The following is a 19,838-nucleotide window of genomic DNA, read 5'->3' on the forward strand; positions in this document are numbered from 1 at the left end:
AGGGAGGGGGGGGGACGGGGGAGGGAGGGGGGGGGACGGGGGAGGGAGGGGGGGGGACGGGGGAGGGAGGGGGGGGGGACGGGGGAGGGAGGGGGGGGGGACGGGGGAGGGAGGGGGGGGGACGGGGGAGGGAGGGGGGGGGGACGGGGGAGGGAGGGGGGGGGGGACGGGGGAGGGAGGGGGGGGGACGGGGGAGGGAGGGGGGGGGACGGGGGAGGGAGGGGGGGGGACGGGGGAGGGAGGGGGGGGGACGGGGGAGGGAGGGGGGGGGGACGGGGGAGGGAGGGGGGGGGACGGGGGAGGGAGGGGGGGGACGGGGGAGGGAGGGGGGGGGACGGGGGAGGGAGGGGGGGGACGGGGGAGGGAGGGGGGGACGGGGGAGGGAGGGGGGGGACGGGGGAGGGAGGGGGGGGGACGGGGGAGGGAGGGGGGGACGGGGGAGGGAGGGGGGGGACGGGGGATGGGGGTGATGGGGGGGAAGGGGGATGGGGGGGAGGGGGGATGGGGGGGAGGGGGGATGGGGGGGACGGGGGGGGGAAGAGGGCGGGGAGGGGGGACGGGGGGGGGAGAGGGCGGGGAGGGGGGGACGAGGGTGGGAAGGGGGGGACGGGGAGGGGGGACGGGGAGGAGGGGGGACGGGGAGGAGGGGGGGACGGGGAGGAGGGGGGGACGGGGAGGAGGGGGGGACGGGGAGGAGGGGGGGACGGGGAGGAGGGGGGGACGGGGAGGAGGGGGGGACGACGGGGAGGAGGGGGGGACGACGGGGAGGGGGGACGGGGAGGAGGGGGGAACGACGGGGAGGGGGGGGACGACGGGGAGGGGGGGGACGACGGGGAGGGGGGGGGACGACGGGGAGGGGGGGGGGCGACGGGGAGGGGGGGGGACGACGGGGAGGGGGGGACGACGGGGAGGGGGGGGGACGACGGGGAGGGGGGGGACGACTGGGAGGGGGGGGACGACGGGGAGGGGGGGGACGACGGGGAGGGGGGGGACGACGGGGAGGGGGGGGACGACGGGGAGGGGGGGGACGACGGGGAGGGGGGGGACGACGGGGAGGGGGGGGACGACGGGGAGGGGGGACGACGGGGAGGGGGGGGGACGACGGGGAGGGGGGGGGACGGGAAGGGGGGAGGACGGGGAGGGGGAGGGGGGTAGACGGGGAGGGGGGGGAGACGGGGAGGGGGGGGAGGGGGGGAGGGGGGGGGACGGGGAGACGGGGAGGGGGGGACGGGGAGGGGGGGACGGGGAGGGGGGGACGGGGAGGGGGACGGGGAGGGGGGGACGGGGAGGGGGGGGACGGGGAGGGGGGGGACGGGGAGGGGGGGACGGGGAGGGGGGGGACGGGGAGGGGGGGACGGGGAGAGGGGACGGGGGGAGGGGGGACGGGGGGAGGGGAACGGGGAGGGGGAACGGGGAGGGGGAACGGGGAGGGGGAGGGAGGGGGAGGGAGGGGGGACGTGGCGACGGGGAGGGGGGGGACGGGGAGGGGGGGACGGGGGGGACGGGGGAGGGCGGACGAGGGTGGGACGGGGGGAGGTGGGGTGGGAGGAGAGGGGGAGGAGGGGGAGTGGGAGGGGGGAGGGGGAGAGGGGAGGGGGGAGGGGAGGGAGGAGGGGGGGACGGGGGGGAGGGGGGGTGAGGGCAGGGGAGGGGGAGGGGAGGGGGGGTTGGAGGGTGGGAGAGGGGGAGGGGGGGTGGGAGAGGGGAAGGGGGGGTGGGAGGGGTGGGGGAGGGCAGGGGGGAGGGGAGGGGGGGAGGAGAGGGGGAGGAGAGGGGGAGGAGGGGAGAGCGGAGGGGAGGGGGGTGGGAGAGGGGAGGGGAGGGGGGTGGGAGAGGGGAGGGGGGTGGGAGAGGGGAGGGGGGGTGGGAGAGGGGAAGGGGGTTGGGAGAGGGGGGGGGTTGGGAGAGGGGAGGGGAGGGAGGGGGGTTGGGAGAGGGGAGTGGGGGGAGGGGAAGGGGGGGTGGGAGAGGGAGGGGAGTGGGGGGAGAGGGAGGGGAGTGGGGGGGAAGGGGGGCTGGGAGAGGGGAGGTGTGGGGAAGGGGGGTGGGAGAGGGGAGGGGGAGAGGGGAGGGGGTGGGTGAGGGGAGGGGGGTGGGAGAGAGGAGAGGAGGGGAGGGGGGGAGGGGAGGGGGCGTGGGGGAGGGCAGATGGGAGGAGAGGGGAGGGGAGCGGGGGGTGGGAGAGGGGAGGGGGGTGGGAGAGGGGAGGGGGGTGGGAGAGGGGAGGGGGATGGGAGAGGGGAGGGGGGGTGGGAGAGGGTAGGGGGGGTGGGAGAAGAAGGAGGGTGCAGTTGGAGGAGTCAAGGGGCTGCATGGTGGCACAGTGGTTAGCACTGCTGTCTCACAGCACCAGGGACCCTGCGTTCGATTCCCAGCTTGGGTCACTGTCTGTGTGGAGTCTGCAAATTCTCCCCGTGTCTGTGTGCATTTCCTCCCACAATCTGAAAGATGTGCTGGTTAGGGTGCATTGGCCATGCTGAATTCTCCCTCAGTGTACCCGAACAGGCGCCGGAGTGTGGCGATTAGGGGATTTTCATAGTAGCTTCATTGCAGTGTTAATGTAAGCCTATTTGTGACTAATAAATAAACATAACTTAATTTGTCTGTTATTTCCTATTATTGCTTTTCCTGAGACAGAGATTTATTGTACAAACATTTGATGTTGTGCTCTACAATCAACATAACCTTTTCTTCTTGCATTCCTCTACGATGATTAAATATCTCTGTTTGAGAAGACTACATGATTTAACCTAACAACTCTTGAGTTCCATATTATCCAACTAACTTATTTATTCAATGATCATTATGTCCCATCCTTACATTACAAAATCTTGTAGAGTAGTAGTTATTTATGGCACTGAAGGAGGCCATTTGATCAATCGAGTTTATGTGAGCTCTCCCTGGAGGAACCCAGTCAATGCCAATCCCTTCCTCTATCCCTGTAACTCTGCAGGTTTGTTTCTTTCAAGAGCATTAATTTCATTATTAAAAATTATTTGATGCACCGCTGGCTCGGCCAGCATTTTTATTACCTGTCCCGAATTCCTCTCGGAAAGGTGGTGGTGAGCTGCTTTCCTGAACCGCAGCAGTCCACGTCACAAAGGTACACCCACAGTGCTGTTTGGGAGGGAGTTCCAGGATTTTGATCCAGCGACAGTGAAGCAACGATATAGTTTCAAGTCAGGATGCTGCCACTGAGCATGTGTGCTGGAGAGAGTGGATGCTGAAGGTGATGGTTGGGGTGCCAGTCAAGTGGGCTGCTTTGTTCTGAATGGTGTTGAGCTTCTTGAGTGTTTTTTGAAGCTGCACTCATCCAGGCAAGGGAAGATTATTCCATCACACTCCTGAATTGTGCCTTGTAGATGGGGGACAGGCTTTGGGGAGTCAAAGGCTGAGTTAATGCCATTGAATGTCAAGGGGTGATGGTTAGATTCTCTCTGGCTGGAGATGGTCATTGCCTGGCACTTATGTGACATGAATGTTACTTGCCACTTTGTCAACCCAAACCTTGATATTGACCAGGTCTTGCTGCATTTGGGCATGGACTGCTTCAGTATCTGAGGAGTTGCGAATGGTGCTGAACATTGTGCAATCATCAGTGAACATCCCCATGTCTGAATCTATGATGGAAGGAAGGTAATTGATGAAGTAGCTGAACATTTTTGGGCCTATGAGTTGCTGCAGATATGTCCTGGAACTGAGATGATTGACATCCAACAACCACCAAATATCTTCCTTTGTGCTGGGTAAGTTTCCAACCAATGGAGTGTTTTCTCTGCTTCCCGTTGACTCCAGTTTCACGTGGGGCTCCTTGATGCCATTTGGTCAAATGCTGCCTTGATGTAAAGGGCAATCTCACCTCACCTCTTGAGTTCAGCTCTTTTGTCCATGCTTGGTCAGGACCTGAGTGACCCTCGGGGCAATCCAAACTGAATGCCAGTGAGTAGATTATTGTTGACTAAGTGCCCCTTGATAGCACTGTCAATGACCCCTTCTGTCACTTTGCTAATGAATGAGAATAGACAGATGGGGTGGTAATTGTCTGGGTTGAATTTGTCTTGTGTTTTGTGGACAGAACGTACCTGGGTAATTTTCCACATTGCTGGGTAGATGCCAGTGTCGCAACTGAACTTGAAATCATTAACTGTCTCTACTTCCAACAACCTCAGGGCAGGGAGTTCCAGGTCATTACAATGCAGTGCAAAAAGTTCTTCCTTATATTCCTTCAGCATCACTTGCCAAAAACCTTAAACATGAACCCTTGATCTTGTACCATCCTCTAACATTATCAGTGTCATTGAGGTGGAAAGACAGCATCGGTGAGTGAACGATTTAAAACAAACTCTGCTATTCTATCCTTACTCTGTATTCAAATAACATGATATTCTTAGCAAGAAGTCTCACAATACCAGATTAAAGTCCAACAGGTTTATTTGGAATCATGAGCTTTCGGAGCGCTGCTCCTTCATCAGTTGAGTGGAGAGGTAGGTTCACAAACACGACTGTTCAAAGCATTAGTTAGGTCATATCTGAAGCACTATTATAGGAAAATTTGGACTATAGAAAATATAGAAACCATGAAGGATGAGTGGATATAGCTATGAAAAACTAGGACATTTTTACTTGTTTAAAGTTTATTTATTAGTGTCACAAGTAGGTTTAAATTAACACTGCAATGAAGTTGCTGTGAAAATCCCCTAGTTGCCACACTCCTGCGCCTGTTCGGGTACACTGAGGGAGAATTTAGCATGGCCAATCCACCTAACCAGCACGTCTTTCAGACTGTGGGAGGAAACTGGAGCACCCGGAGGAAACCCACGCAGACACAGGCAGAATGTGCAGACTCCGCACAGACAGTGACCCCCGAGCCGGGAACCAAACCCGAGTCCCTGGCGCTGTGAGGCAACAGTGCTAACCACTGTGCCACATAGGAAAGACATTGGGGCTATAGAAAATATACAGACCATAAAGGATGAATGGAGATAGTTATGAAAAACGAGGACATTTTTACCTGATCAGGGCGGAATAAGAAAGAATGTTATACAAACTTTAGAAATGATGAGAAAATGATTTAACAGGGTAAATAGTCTGAACTTATTTTTACTCACCACTAAATTAGCAATAAGGGAGCATAAATTTAACATCACTATTAGAAGTATTAAAGGGCCACTAGATTATTTTTACCCAAAGCATCAGAACAGGGAATACATAACCAAAGAGTCAACTCTAACAGTGAAAATAAAATTGTGAGCAAGCCATTTGAAATGAATTGTTATTGCTCTGTATCAGAATAACAAATCTATATTCTTACAATGTGATTGTGTGTGAATTAATTATAAAACACGTGAGGGCATTTATCGTACAAAAGGTTGCTTGTTTACCAGTGATTTTTTTATTCAAAAGATCTGTTGAAAAACATTTGACATGTGTTAAATGGTACTTTTAATCAGTAATCTGATAGTCTAAATTAAAACAGGAACAAAGTGTAGTACATTATACCTCCAAACACACCTGGAGACTGTTAGTATGTTCCTACAGTGCACTTTGGTTTTAATTGGTTCCTTGAAAAAGAGCCTTTTTTTTTACTGGAAAAGAAATGATTTGATTTATTATTGTCACATGTATTAGTATACAGTGAAAAGTATTGTTTCTTGCACGCTATACAAAGCATACCGTTCATAGAGAAGGTAACAAGAATGTGCAGAAAATGTTACAGTCATAGCTCGGGTGTAGAGGAAGATCAAATTAATGTGAGGTAGGTCCATTCAAAAGTCTGATGGCAGCAGGGAAGAAGTTGTTCTTGAGTCGGTTGGTTCATGACCTCAGACTTTTGTATCTTTTTCCCGATGGAAGAAGGTGGAAGAGAGAATGTCCAGGATGCATGGGGTCCTTAATTATGCTGGCTGCTTTTCCAAGGCAGCAGGAAGTGTAGACAGAGTCAATGGATGGAAGGCTGGTTTGTGTGATGGATTGGGCTTCATTCATGACCTTTTGTAGTTTCTTGTGGTCTTGGACAGAGCAGGAGCCATACCAAGCTGTGATGCAACCAGAAAGAATGCTTTCTATGGTGCATCTGTAAAGGTTGGTGAGAGTCGTAGCTGACATGCCACATGAAATGACAACTTAATGGAATGGATTGGGTTTTCATACTGATTCTGGCCAAGATGATTCCTTGAAAAGACTTAAAAGCGGGAATCTGTTTTAATCGACATGTGATCAAAGCTGGGAGTGGGGAAGCTTGGGGGAGAGGCATTGTATGGTTCAGTGGCAATTGCCCCATCGGGTAGTATTAAGGAACAGCTTGACAATCCCACATTTAATCCATGCGAGTGTTAAATGAACTGTTCTGGCTGGGAGCACAATGGACACCAGTTTTCCAGGCTGCACCTGATCATTTCTCAGTGATTCCCCAACCACAGAGTGAGATCACTCTAATTCTCTTGCAATTGTGTCTTTGTCTATATATGTCATGTTTGTGAACCTACCTCCACTCACCTGATGAAGGAGCAGCACCCCAAAGGCTTGTGATTCCAAATAAACCTGTTGGACTTTAACCTGGTGTTGTGAGACTTCTTACTTAAAGAAAAGTAACAGGGTAATAGAATTAGGACATTCGCCTTTGCCCTGAAGCTTTTTTAAAAAAAATCATTTACAGGAAGTGGGCATCGTTGGCTAGGACAACATTCATTGCCCATCCTGAGTTGCCCTTGCACTGGACAAAGTCCAAAATGGCCACCTTCTTGTGCTGAAATTTCTGATTAATCATCATTGTTGTGTGGGGCCCGAAATGGGGACCATAAGAAAAGTGGACCTCTGAAGAATAGAAAGTTGTGATGTGTGGTTTTTTTGGAAAGGATGGAGCAAGTCAGTAGAACGGAATGTAAAAGCAATGAAGAAGTTCACAGGAGGATGGAGGAGAAAAGGTTGTTGGTGAATATCACCAAGGTTGGATTGGCCACACACCAAGGCATGAAAACTTACTGAAGGAGCTGATTGACGATTTGACGGATGTAGACGAAGCAGGGCAAAGGGAATGATTCTGCTGGTCAAAAATGAAAATGGGGTGGCTCCATACAATCAACTGAAGAGAAAAGCACAAACCCAGGGTGGAAAAGGGTTTTAAATGACATTTAGATATTGATATTGGCAATGGATAAGTCACATACAGCTCTACCTATGCTGTTATTTCAAGACCAGAATTAAAAAGCTTCACAACATCTTTGCACTAAATAGACCGTCAGAGTATCCAGATAAACAGTTTAAAAGTAAAACTTAAATAAAGTAAATTGGTCAGAAAAATCACTATCAAAATAACAAGTGAATCAGCGTAATGGTGTTTTTTTTTAAACAGAATTACCTGGGCATTTGTTGAAAACAAAAGATGCGTTTTGTTAGCTCCTTGGGATGTTTTACTTCGTTAGAAGCACTGGATAAATGAATTGTTGATGTTCCTTTTCTGAGGAAGGATGTTCTTGCTCTCGAGGGAGTGAAGCAAAGGTTTACCAGGCTGATTCTGGGGATGGTGGGACTGATGTATGAGGAGAGATTGCCTCAGTTAGGATTGTTTTCGCTGGAGTTCAGATGAATGAGGTGGCATCTCATAGAGACTTATAAAATTCTAACAGGACTAGATAGGGTAGACACAGTAAGAAGTCTCACAACACCAGGTTAAAGTCCAACAGGTTTATTTGGAATCACGAGCTTTCGGAGCGTTGTTCCTTCATCAGGTGAGTCAAATTCATGAAGGGAAAGTTGTGTTTGACGAATCTACTGGACTTTTATGAAGATGTCACTAGTGCGGTTGACAGAGGGGAACCGGTGGATGTGGTGTTTTTAGATTTCCAGAAGGCGTTCGATAAGGTGCCTCACAAAAGGTTGCTGCAGAAGATTGGGGTACACGCAGTTAGGGGTAAGGTATTGGCATGGATTGGGGATTGGCTATCTAACAGGAAGCAGAGAGTTGGGATAAATGGGTGCTTTTCTGGTTGGCAGTTGGTGACCAGTGGCGTGCCGCAGGGATCGGTGCTGGGGCCTCAATTGTTTACCATTTACATAGATGATCTGGAGGAGGGGACTGAATGTAGGGTATTCAAGTTTGCTGATGACACAAAGGTGAGTGGGAAAGTGAATTGCGTGGAGGACGCGGAAAGTCTGCAGAGAGATTTGGATAGGCTGAGCGAGTGGGCGAGGATCTGGCAGATGGAATATAACGTTAGCAAATGTGAGGTTATCCACTTTGGAAGAAATAATAGTAAATTGGAATATTATTTAAATGGAGAAAAATTACATCGGCGACTGTGCAGAGGGACCTGGGGGTCCTTGTGCACGAATTGCAAAAACTCAGTCTGCAGGTGCAGCAGGTGATCAAGAAGGCGAATGGAATGTTGGCCTTTATCGCGAGGGGGATAGAATATAAAAGCAGGGAGGTCTTGCTGCAACTGTACAAGGCACTGGTGAGGCCGCAACTGGAGTACTGTGTGCAGTTTTGATCCCCTTATTTGCGAAAGGATATATTGGCCTTGGAGGGAGTGCAGAGAAGGTTCACCAGGTTGATACCGGAGATGAGGGGTGTAGCTTATGAGGAGAGATTAAACAGATTGGGTCTGTACTCGTTGGAGTTTAGAAGGATGAGGGGTGATCTTATAGAGACATATAAGATAATGAAGGGGCTGGATAGGGTAGAGGTGGAGAGATTCTTTCCACTTAGAAGGGAAACCAGAACTAGAGGGCACAGCCTCAAAATAAGGGGGGACCGGTTCAGAACAGAGTTGAGGGGGAACTTCTTCTCTCAGAGGGTAGTGAATCTCTGGAATTCTCTGCCCATTGAAGTGGTGGAGGCTTCCTCGTTGAATATGTTTAAATCACGGGTAGATAGTTTTCTGATCGATAAGGGAATTAGGGGTTATGGGGAGCAGGCGGGTAAGTGGAACTGATCCGCTTCAGATCAGCCATGATCTTGTTGAATGGCGGGGCAGGCTCGAAGGGCCAGATGGCCTACTCCTGCTCCTATTTCTTATGTTCTTAAATGGCCTCCTCCTGCTCCTATCTTTTCTGTTTCTATGTTCCAATATATCTTGAACAGTTTTCAGTTACACCAATTTCTGGTTGAACAAAGAAGAACAAATGATAGATTCTATTAAGAAAAATGAAAGCATAAATGCACAGAATGACCCAATGTTCACAAAATTGGGCTTTTTAAAAAAATTATTGGATGCTGTAGTATTACAAACTGGCAAAACAAATCGTCACTGCAAAGAATATTGCGGAACTGCAAGGCTTTCAAAAGTCAGACCTTCTTAGGTTATGGGATAAAAGTTGGTTTTCCTTGAATCATTTGTGAGATTTGATACAATTCATGAGATGTTATCAGCAAGATATCAGAAACAGATTTAGTTCAGCAATGTATGATGCCATTGTACTGGCATACACTCCAGTTTATTTGATGGCAAATCATTAAACTCTTGCATTGACATTTGTACCTCAAACTGAAAAGTATATAAAAACTTGTTTATTTAAGGATTCTATTTTTATGTCTGTGTGTGTGCAGGGGGAGGGGGTTAGTGCAGTGAGGCATATTGTGAAACTCTTGTTCCAATGAACAAACAAAGCAAATAAAAGTGGACATAACGTAAATGCTTCTGGGCACAAACTAGCCACTAGTAACCCAGATAGAAGCTAATTTCCAAAGGCCCTTTGTAAACAGTGTACAAATGTGCAACAGAGTGGGATACCAAGAAAGATCTATCTTGTAAAAGCAAAATACTGCGGATGCTGGAGATATGAAATAAAAACAGAAAGTGCTGGAAAAACTCCGCAGATCTGGCAGTTTCCGTGGAGAGAGAAACAGAGTTCATGTTTCAATTCCAATATGAATCTTCTTTGAAGCTCAATTGTCAAGCATAGTCAAGACCGAGATACATAGATTTTTGGGGAATCAAGGGATGTGGGAAAGTGGCAGTGAAGTGAGGTCCAAGCTCAGCCATGGAATCCTACAGTGCAGAAGGAGGCCATTCGGCCTATCGAGTCTGCACTGATCACAATCACACTCAGGCCCTATCCCCATAACCCCATGCATTTACCCTAGCTAATCCCCCTGACACTAAGGGGCAATTTAGCATAGCCAATCCCCTTACCCGCACATCTTTGGAGTGTGGGAGGAAACTGGAGCACCCGGAGAAAACCCACGCAGACACGGAATGTGCAAACTCCACACACAGTGACTCAAGCTGTACTGAGGCAGCAGTGCTAACCACTGTGCCACCATGCTGCCCCATATTTTTACCGAATGGTGAAGCAGGTTCAATTGCCAATATAAACTACTCATTTTTCCTTACGTTTTACATTATTCAGCAATCTAAAAATATTTAGCAAGTGTTTGCTTGAGGAATAGAACAGATATATATGTAGGTGCGAGGAATTAGATAGATAATTTTAAAGCATAATATAAAATTGGGCAGATGAACTGGTCAAATATATTTGCCAAGGAAAAGGCAGCACTTTATTCTTTGATGGCATGTGCGTGGTGTTGGCAAGGCCAATATTTGTTGCCCATCCCTAACTGTCCTGAGTGACTTGCTCGGCTGTTTTAGGGGGCAGTTAAGAGTCAGTTAACCACAACGCGATGGGTCTGAGGTCACATGTAGGCCAGACTAGTTAAATTTGACAGATTTCCATCCCTAATAGCATAAGTGAATCACAAAGGCTTTTACAACAAACATAGAATCCCTACAGTGCAGAAGGAGGCCATTCGGCCCATCAAGTCTGCACTGACGACAATCCCACCCAGGCCCTATTCCCGTAACTCCACACATTTACCCTGCTATTCCACCTGACACTAGGGTCAATTTAGCATGGCCAATCCACCTAACTCACACATCTTTGGACTGTGGGAGGAAACCCACTCAGACACGGGGAGAATATGCAGACTCCACACCGTCACCCGAGGCGGGAATAGAATCCAGGTCCCTGGCGGTGTGAGACAGCAGTGCTAACCACCGTGCCACCGATGGTTGCCTATGATCATCATGACTGATCCTAGCTTTCAATTCCAGATTCATTCACTGAATTCCACAAGCTGCCATGGTGGGATTTCAATTCCTGTCCGCAGTGCATTAAACTGAGCCTCTGCGTCACTAGTCCAGTGACATTACCATTGTACCACCATTTATTCCATCCACCCAGCATTGAAGCATTCTAAACTTAAAATGTCTGGCAAAATTTAAATTAAAACATAATTCGGCAATGTCAGTACTCCAGGCACATTGATGCATATATATGTTTAATTAAATCACAGTGGCAATATAATTTGTGTAACAATCTCTTATACACAGAATGTAACAGTAAATAGTTTCAGATTACACACAGAACCAGTTAATTGAAAGATGTGCAACATATTAAATACAATGCTACATTCGTACTGAAGAAAACACAGCGAGGCTTGTGTTCGGACCATGAGCTTGATCCTTTAAAGTCTCTTCACAGGATTTGCTCTTTAAATGGTTTCCGTGATGCCCTTATGTTTACAAGCTGTCTGAAGCTGCACCCAGCAAATTGTGAAACCTGCAGATTTCCCAACTACGTAAGGAATGCATTAAAACTTGTGGCCATGGAGCCTTTTAACCAGAGACAAAAATATTCAATTCTTACTCGCTCCCTCTCAACCTTTCCCTTCCTGAAGCTAGTTGCTCCTGGTGGGGACACGGTTCCGTGGGCACGGGCTACCCACTGATACATTTCCCAAGTGAAGAATTTCACATTCTGCAGGTGTGTACCAAAACAGTGAAAGATGGGAAGCTAATTGGTTACAGGGGATTGAGAAGAACAGCTGAACCGGATTCTAACCATATCCAATGTTTATACACATACCCTCTCTGGCAGGGTCAATAACAGCTGGAGACATGAACCTTGGTTGTTTTTTTAAAAAACATCCATAGTTGTGGGCAAAGAATTGTACTTCACTACTCCCACTGCTGTCTAAAATAAGGTCAAGTAACTAATCCCAACATGGGACATTGCATGTATGTATGGATCACCAATTAACCCACTTTGTTTAAAAACATTTCTGCAGTAATGTTTGAGTCATTTTGAAATTTACATTAAAAAATAGAGAAGGTTTTCTGTATCTGTACATTGCAACTTCCACTTCAAAAGCACTTGGCTATAAAGTGCTACGAGATTTCCTGAGGTCACAAAAGGCGCTATATGAATGTAGGTCCTTCTTTCTGCCAGATCATTACAGACAATGACACCTTTCACGACCACAGAATGACCCATTGCATTTCACAGCCGATTAAGTCATCTATGAAGTCATCATTGCTATGATGTGGAGATGCCGGCCTTGGACTGGGGTGGGCACATTAAGATGTCTCACAACACCAGGTTAAAGTCCAACAGGTTTATTTGGAATCACGAGCTTCTGGAGTGCTGCTCCTTCATCAGGTGAGCTCACCCAAAAAGCTCGTGATTCCAAAAAACCTGTTGGACTTTAATCTGGCGTTGTGAGACTTCTTACTGACATCATTGCTGTGTAATGTTGAGCAAGAATTTCATAGTGTTTGTTAAGTTCCATAATACCCCAAAAAACTCTTGGAAACAGCATTTAACAAATTTAAAAATACTGCATTTTAAAAAAACATGTTTCTGCATACTTAGGGCATAAATGAAGGAGAAATTTTTGTTGAAGATAATTTTGCAAACTGAATTTTGGCCATTTGTGTTTGTTGAGTGAAAAATACAGTTAATTACAAAACACTTGACAGAAACATACATTTTTGGCATACTTATGGGATCCAAAACATCTCTGCCCACACAAGTTAAACCATGCGCTTGTTGAAAATGCATGTTTCTGTGAAAGAACTTGGCCATTCTGCTCATGACCTATGGGAGCAGAAATTCCACATCTGTGTTTTCCGGCCCACGCAGTTTTCACTCACTTTAATCCCAGTGAAAATTGTGATTTGATGAGCACAGAAAGAATTTTTACTCCATGATTTTTATATTTTCTTCATGTATTCTTTTTAACTTTTACTTTATAAATTTAGAAGAAAATTTAAGATGTGACAAATAGTGAAAGTTACCTTTCAGGAGTTAATCTCTTAAATTTTCCAGTGCTTTTGTTAAAATGCTGCTAGGATATTCAGAAAAGGCCATGTCAGAAATCAAGTTCCACACAATTCTCCAGAATTAAATCAAGGGCCTCTATTTTAACAACTTGTAACGTGCTGCGCAAAGCATTGCAACTCTTTACTAAATCAGATACAGAAATTCACAAGATTATGGCTCTCCAACCCACATCATTATGTCGCTCTATTGTTTAATGACTAATCGTCTGAGCAGAGATCTTGTCGGTTAGGGACTTCATAAATCACATATACAAACTGAGCATTCCCCCACCCGTCAGTGACAATGATTCAAAGATACTTTAGGTAATCTAAAAACTGCTGAAAGATTTCCAATTTGCACAGCATTTATTTTCACTTTACACTTTTTTTGCAAAATGTTTAACAGCGCTTCCACTCCAGAATCCAGTTCCTGATTCAGAAAGTACGCAGCTGCTCTGATTCCAAAGTCTTGCCAACCCAGCTGGAACCAGATTTTAAACAGCATAAAAATAAGGCCTTGGGTGAATCATATTTCCACTTCTATATGTTCCTAATAGCAATCTTTGGGTGAAATTTATATAATGGTGTTTGTAAAAAAAGCAAGATAAAATAATTCTAGACAAAGCCATAGACATATACATGAGGCATTTAGAGTTCAACAAAGAAAATCAATGTAGATCTGGTAGATATTTTTACATCATGGTGGCGCAGTAGCTACCACTGCTGCCTTTCAGCGCCAGGGACCCGGGTTCAATTCCAGCCTCAGGTGGCTGACTGTGTGCAGTTTGCATGTTCTCCCCGTGTCTGTGTGGGTTTCCTCCAGGTGCTCTGGTTTCCTCCCATACACCAAAGATGTGCAGGTTAGGTGGATTGGCCGTGCTAAATTGCCCCTTAGTGTCAGGGGGATTAGCAGGGTAGATACGTGGGTTTACAGGGATAGGGCCTGGGTGGGATTCTTGTCGGTGCAGACTCGATGGGCCAAATGGCCTCCTTCTGCACTGTAGGTTTTCTATGATCACCCTTACATCATATTATATATTTGAAGATGCAAGGAAGGCCTTTGAATCCAATAAACTGCTCATCCCTATACACCTTTCAGTTTCACAATATTACTACAGTCTAGTATTCATAGACAGAATAATTCCACAGGGAACAAATAACTTAATCTGTCAACATTTTTTAGGATCATCCCATCTAAAATTAGTCAAACAGAGCACATCACAAATCAAATTTGAGATCTTCCAGTGTTATTTGGAAGTCAAACCCAACATCTGAAGGAGTTTCTAAAGCTCCTCCTGAAAACAAAAGACAAAACCACCTTTGCCCAGGTCACTGATCGAAGTTCTGAACAGGAGGTGGGGTCTTCAAAGTAGCTCTCTTCTTATGCATTGCTCACTGCGTGCTTACTTAAATGGCCCACAGCAAGGCTACCAACTTGTACCAAATATGTACTATCTTTAGGGTTCATTGTATTTTCCTTGCTCTCACAATCATTACTTTACCCCAGTAGCCTTTGATGGCACATCCTGAATTTCAGAACCCACCATGCAAAGAGCTGGGAATCCTGATTCTTCCTTGGACAGTACAACACACTATAATATCAATGTGCTTTGCCATTGGACCTCTGGCCAACTGTATGTATTGGCTGGGGTAGGCACACAGAGAAGATTCAATAAGGCATGTATGTTTAAAAAATGTCACAGCTTATAGAGAGAGAAATGAAATAATGTTAACGAAATACATGACCTTCAACACTTTGGCTACAATACTTACGGCTTCTTACCTTTCTAAAATGTTTTTCATCATTAGAAATGTACAGGAAGTAATCTGTTTTTCTCATCATGGCTCAAAAAGTACAAAATACAGTAATAATAAAGCTTGTGTTGAGATATAGTTAAAGCTTAAATCCCACCACAAAGAAACAAAAGATTTATTCATAACATTCTGTATTTCTTCAGAAACGTTTTGAGATAACGAGTCTAACAGAAAGCAGTCTCCAAAAAGTGGAACTCATATTACAGGATCATGTTTTCCACTATTTTAATCATCTTCTTGAAGCATCTCCTCAATTTCCTTCTCCCAGGCATCGCTGACATTTGCCTTCACATCAACAATTTCAAACTCCTGAAGTTCTCTTTGTAGCTCCTTTTCCCACTCTGGAATGTCATCTGCTTGGGATAGATAGCAAGGAGGATTAACCAGTGAACATTTACAACTATTAACATATAAAGGTTACGTGCAATTGCTAACATGACTGTAACCAGGCTTAGTACCTCTGGGTTAGGAGACAATCAATTTAAAAAAACTTCATGTCAGGTTTCCTACTCTAGATCAATATTCTGCAATTTCTTATTTTAAAACAAAATTCCTCTTGTGTCACAGACAAGGACAGGGTCAAGCCAAGTGGTGATGTTCCAAAACGATTGTGCAAGTCACTGGGACTTACTGTTCTGGCTTATAATATTTTATCTATATATTTTTACATACTTATAAATATAAAACAGAGATATAGTAAAACAGAGATGATGAGAAATTACTTCTCCCAAAGGGTTGTGAGTCGGTGGAATTCACTATCCTACAGTGTGGTGGATGCCAGGACTTTGAGTAAATTTAAGGAAGAGGTGGACAGATCTTTAATTGGTAAGGGTTTGAAGGGCTATGGTGAGCGGGCAGGCAAGCGGAGTCGAGGCTGAGGTGAGATCAGCCATGATAGTGTTAAATGGCAGAATGGGCTCGAGGGGCTGAATTGCCTACTCCTGCTCCTGGTTCTTATGCTATCCTCACATTAGTAGCCAATCTTAATTTTTCATCCCACAAATACTTGTTTTACTTACTTACTCGTACCTTACAACTGAGCACAAGGGTTCAAGTAGGCAATATGGGCTGTATTCAAGATGGCAGCTCAGCTCTACCCTCTCAACGACAAGTAGGGTTGAGCAATAAATGCTGGTCTTGCCAGCAATACCCACATTCTATGAATGAATTTTAAAAATCCTTTAAATGTAAGCGAGAGTCAGTTTGCTAAATGGGATCAACTTGGTTATTAAGCAAATAAAAGGGGCCTTGTTCCAGGAGGATGAGGTCTTGTGGTGCAGTGGTAGTGTTCCCACCTCTGAATCAGAAGCTCCAGGTTCAAGCCCCATGCTGAGGCTTGATGGCCACAGAAGGCTTGTCCATAACATGGTGAAAGAGGTTGATTATCAGCCTGTAAATGCCTGGTTAGATCAGGAGGGTTTGCTGGTCAGCCAGGTTACAGAAAGCAATTGCAAACCACTGCAGTACTTTGTCCAGAACAATCATGGACCAATCCAGTGGAAGTCCATGGTCGCCAATGCCTTCTTAGGACATGGTACCTGAGGAAGACATGGAGTTCTGGGAGGAATTTCAAGATGCATATTGCTTAGGGCCTAGAAAATGCAGTGTCAAGTTGCTCAGTATTGAGCCTTGCAATGGCCCTTTGTGTAGTGTATTTAGTCTCAGTTCATGGTCTTAAAGTTGGACTCAAAATTATTCAGAAGATGTGGCTTCTTCCTGTAATGTTTAGGTTAGTCCACTGACAGCCAGGCTCCGTGCAATATCTCATATTCCACTGAAGAGCTTTCAAAAAACATTTCATCCAAAAGACCAGAAGCTTATCAAATACAAAAACAATACTGAAGTCCCATGTGGAGATATTTTATTTCCTGGTTTCCAAATATTTGCATTGTTAGAACTGTATCATGTTGTGCCTCACTGCTCGTGTGTGATAGCATGCATCAATTACTACTATTAGTCTGGATTGTAATGGTCTAACAACTTTATGGAATAGACAGGAAAATGTGGTGAGCATTCCACTTGGTCTAAAGTGCAATATATCATAATGGAGTGCAAAATATTAGTCTTATGCCAAGCTCTCCTGTTTAACTTAAGGATACAGATTGTGATTTAGAGGAGACTCTAATATTCTCTTCAATTTGAACAGAGAGTAGGTGGAGCCTTGCTTTTCAAGCTACAGCATGTTGATGTTACATGATAGTGTTCTACAGAGCAACTTTTTTAGGAGGAAAGGGGCAGAAAGACCTAACTTTATTAAGGGCCATCAATGTTTTCAGGAGAGGAGCAACATTTGTAGAAAACAACTCGATAAATGAAAACAAGTACTTAGGAAATGTAAAGGAGCAATGTTAATAAAGTAGCATACGACACTGCATATGAGAAACATGGGGGGGGGGGTGATTCTCCCAAAAGTGTTGAATTGGTGGGAAAACTGTTCTAAATCCTGACTGTTTTCTCAGTTCAGCTTCTCACCTGAATCTCTGCACTCTGTGTACTGCAGAGGTCCCAATCGTGAATATCATAAAAAATCCAGAGGGATGGGGCTTATTCGTGCCGGAGTCTGATAGTTCCGGAACTCTGCGCATGTGCAGTGGCCCCGATCTGTCAGACTCCCCGTTTGTTGGCCAGCCCGATCACTGGCCAGTCCGGGACCCCCGCAGTGCTGCCCCTCCAGCTCCCCCCCCCGGCCCCCACAACAATTCCCAGGCTCAGGCCGATCCTGTCTGCAGGGTGACAACGGGACCTCCCACCCCCACCAATTGCCCCTAGGCCCTGCCCCATTGTCACTGCCCGATGCCCAATGGGCAGTACCAAGGTGCCCCTTGGGTAGTGCCAGGGGCACAGGCTGACATTGCCAGGGTGCCCATGCCCAGGGGGCATCACACCACCCCCACCCCCCACCCCCCCCCCCACCCGCCCGACCACCTGGGGGCCCCCCGATTCTCTCCCCTTCATTCTGGCGGGGTCTCCTGCTAGTTCCCTGAACGTGGGGAGCTCGTCTAAACCCAGCCGGAATTAAGTATTCCTGGCAGGTTGGGAGATTCAATCGGGACCTGAAAGTTCCCGATAATGAACTGCTAAGTATATTTAAAACATATTAAAAAAAGATTTAAATTACTTACCTGCCTTCCCGCTGGTTTCCAGTGTGGTCTGACCGGCGACTGTTCGCCGGCTCTGGGAGATTCCATGTGTTCCTGGCGCATGCGCAAATCCCTGTTCAAGGCCAGCGACGCGCATCTCCCACCGCGACCCGACAGAAAAGTTGTGGGTCGCGATGGGAGAATCACGGCCATGATTTCATAGTGAACAGTATTACTAACAAGCGTGGAGCAGAGAAAAGATTTAGGTGTGACAGTTGAATGAAAGTGGGCTGTGATTTTTCAGTGGCCAATATAATTGACTAACGAACTATCATTACTTAGATTCTATTGCCAGTCTGAATTTAGGAAATAGTTGCATAAAAATACTGAGACTGCATTTGAAAAATCAATTATTCGGCAGAAAATTACGATGGAATGTTGTTCCAAGAGTCCTTATAATAAATGCTAAGATCAGAAGGATTACAGGAGAACCCTCCATTGAGTGTTCTTATATATTTTAAAATCTAATGAAGCTTTTGAACCGTACTAAAGGCAACCAAACAGAATTCCTGCAACACTATGCATGTCAGAAGGCTAAGGGAGGTTAATCAACTTGTTCAATTATTTATTGGTGCTTTTCATTACAGAAGATTGCAAGTTGTAACAGTATTGTACCTAGGATACAGAGTACAGAAATGAGATAGAGAATCTGCTAAATTGGTGCAATGTCAACAAAATGTAGGAGATTGTCATCGACTTCAGGAAGCGTAGAACAGAACATGCCCCTGTCTACTTCAACGGGGATGAAGTGGAAAGGGTCGAGAGCTTCAGGTTTTTAGGTGTCCAGGTCACCAACAACCTGTCTTGGTCCCCCCATGCCAACACTATAGTTAAGAAAGCCCACCAACGCCTCGACTTTCGCAAAAGACTAAGGAAATTTGGCAGGTCAGCTACAACTCTATCAACTTTTACAGATGCACCATAGAAAGTATTCTTTCTGGTTGTATCACAGCTTGGTATGGCTCCTGCTCTGCCCAAGACCGCAAGAAACTACAAAAGGTCCTGAATGTAGCCCAATCCATCACGCAAACCAGCCTTTCACCCATTGACTCTGTCTACACTTCCTGCTGCCTCAGCAAAGCAGCCAGCATAATTAAGGACCCCATGCACTCTGGACATTCTCTCTTCCACCTTCTTCTGTCAGGAAAAAGATACAAAAGTCTGAGGTCACGTACCAACCGACTCAAGGACAGTTTCTTCCCAGCTGCCTTAAGACTTTTGAATGGACCTACATTGCATTAAGTTGATCTTTCTCTACACCCTAGCTATGACTGTAACACTACATTCTTCATTGTCTCATTTCCTTCTTTATGAACGGTATGCTTTGTATAATGCGCAACTTTTCACTGTATGCTAATACATGTGACAATAATAAATCAAATCAAAATATGATAACAAGTTCACTCACTCATCCAAAATAGAGAAATAATTATGGTGGTCCCGTAGCATTAGTGGAACCTAACTGCTTCACGTACAAGTGTTTAAAATATAGTTTCCTTCCAATAGCAGCACTTGACAAAAGGGCTACACTTTATTTTCACTTATATAATTGTATTTTGGTCAATAAACTGCAAAAGTAAACACTTAAATAAATTGTATTCTCAAAATTAAAGCAAAAAGAGTTTCAAAAATCAGATGCAAATTGATGATGACCGCAGTCAGTCATTGGGCAATTTGGAGGCTGCCTTGTAACTTGCATAAATTATGGTACCCAGTTAAAGAATAGTGCAGTCTCTAATGGGCAGCAAAGTAGTTAGCACTGCTGCCCCACAGCGCCAGAGAC

The 19,838-nt window shown here is 46.5% G+C and overlaps 1 protein-coding gene across 2 annotated transcripts in view; it reads right to left on the bottom strand.

The window, feature by feature from the left end:
* Positions 1–11,261: 11,261 nt before the first annotated feature.
* LOC144509419 (synapse-associated protein 1-like) overlaps positions 11,262–19,838 on the bottom strand; it is a 40,165-nt gene continuing 31,588 nt past the window's right edge. Inside the window, exon 9 of one of the 2 annotated variants that reach the window (XM_078238283.1) lies at positions 11,262–15,268. In XM_078238283.1, coding sequence (XP_078094409.1) covers positions 15,141–15,268 — 128 coding nt within the window. In that variant the 3' untranslated portion in view covers positions 11,262–15,140. Of the gene's footprint in view, positions 15,272–19,838 lie in introns of both variants that reach the window. The other variant, XM_078238281.1, reaches the window with a different exon arrangement.

This window comes from Mustelus asterias, chromosome 21 (assembly GCF_964213995.1).
Source record: "Mustelus asterias chromosome 21, sMusAst1.hap1.1, whole genome shotgun sequence".
Classification (NCBI taxonomy): Eukaryota; Metazoa; Chordata; class Chondrichthyes; order Carcharhiniformes; family Triakidae; genus Mustelus; species Mustelus asterias.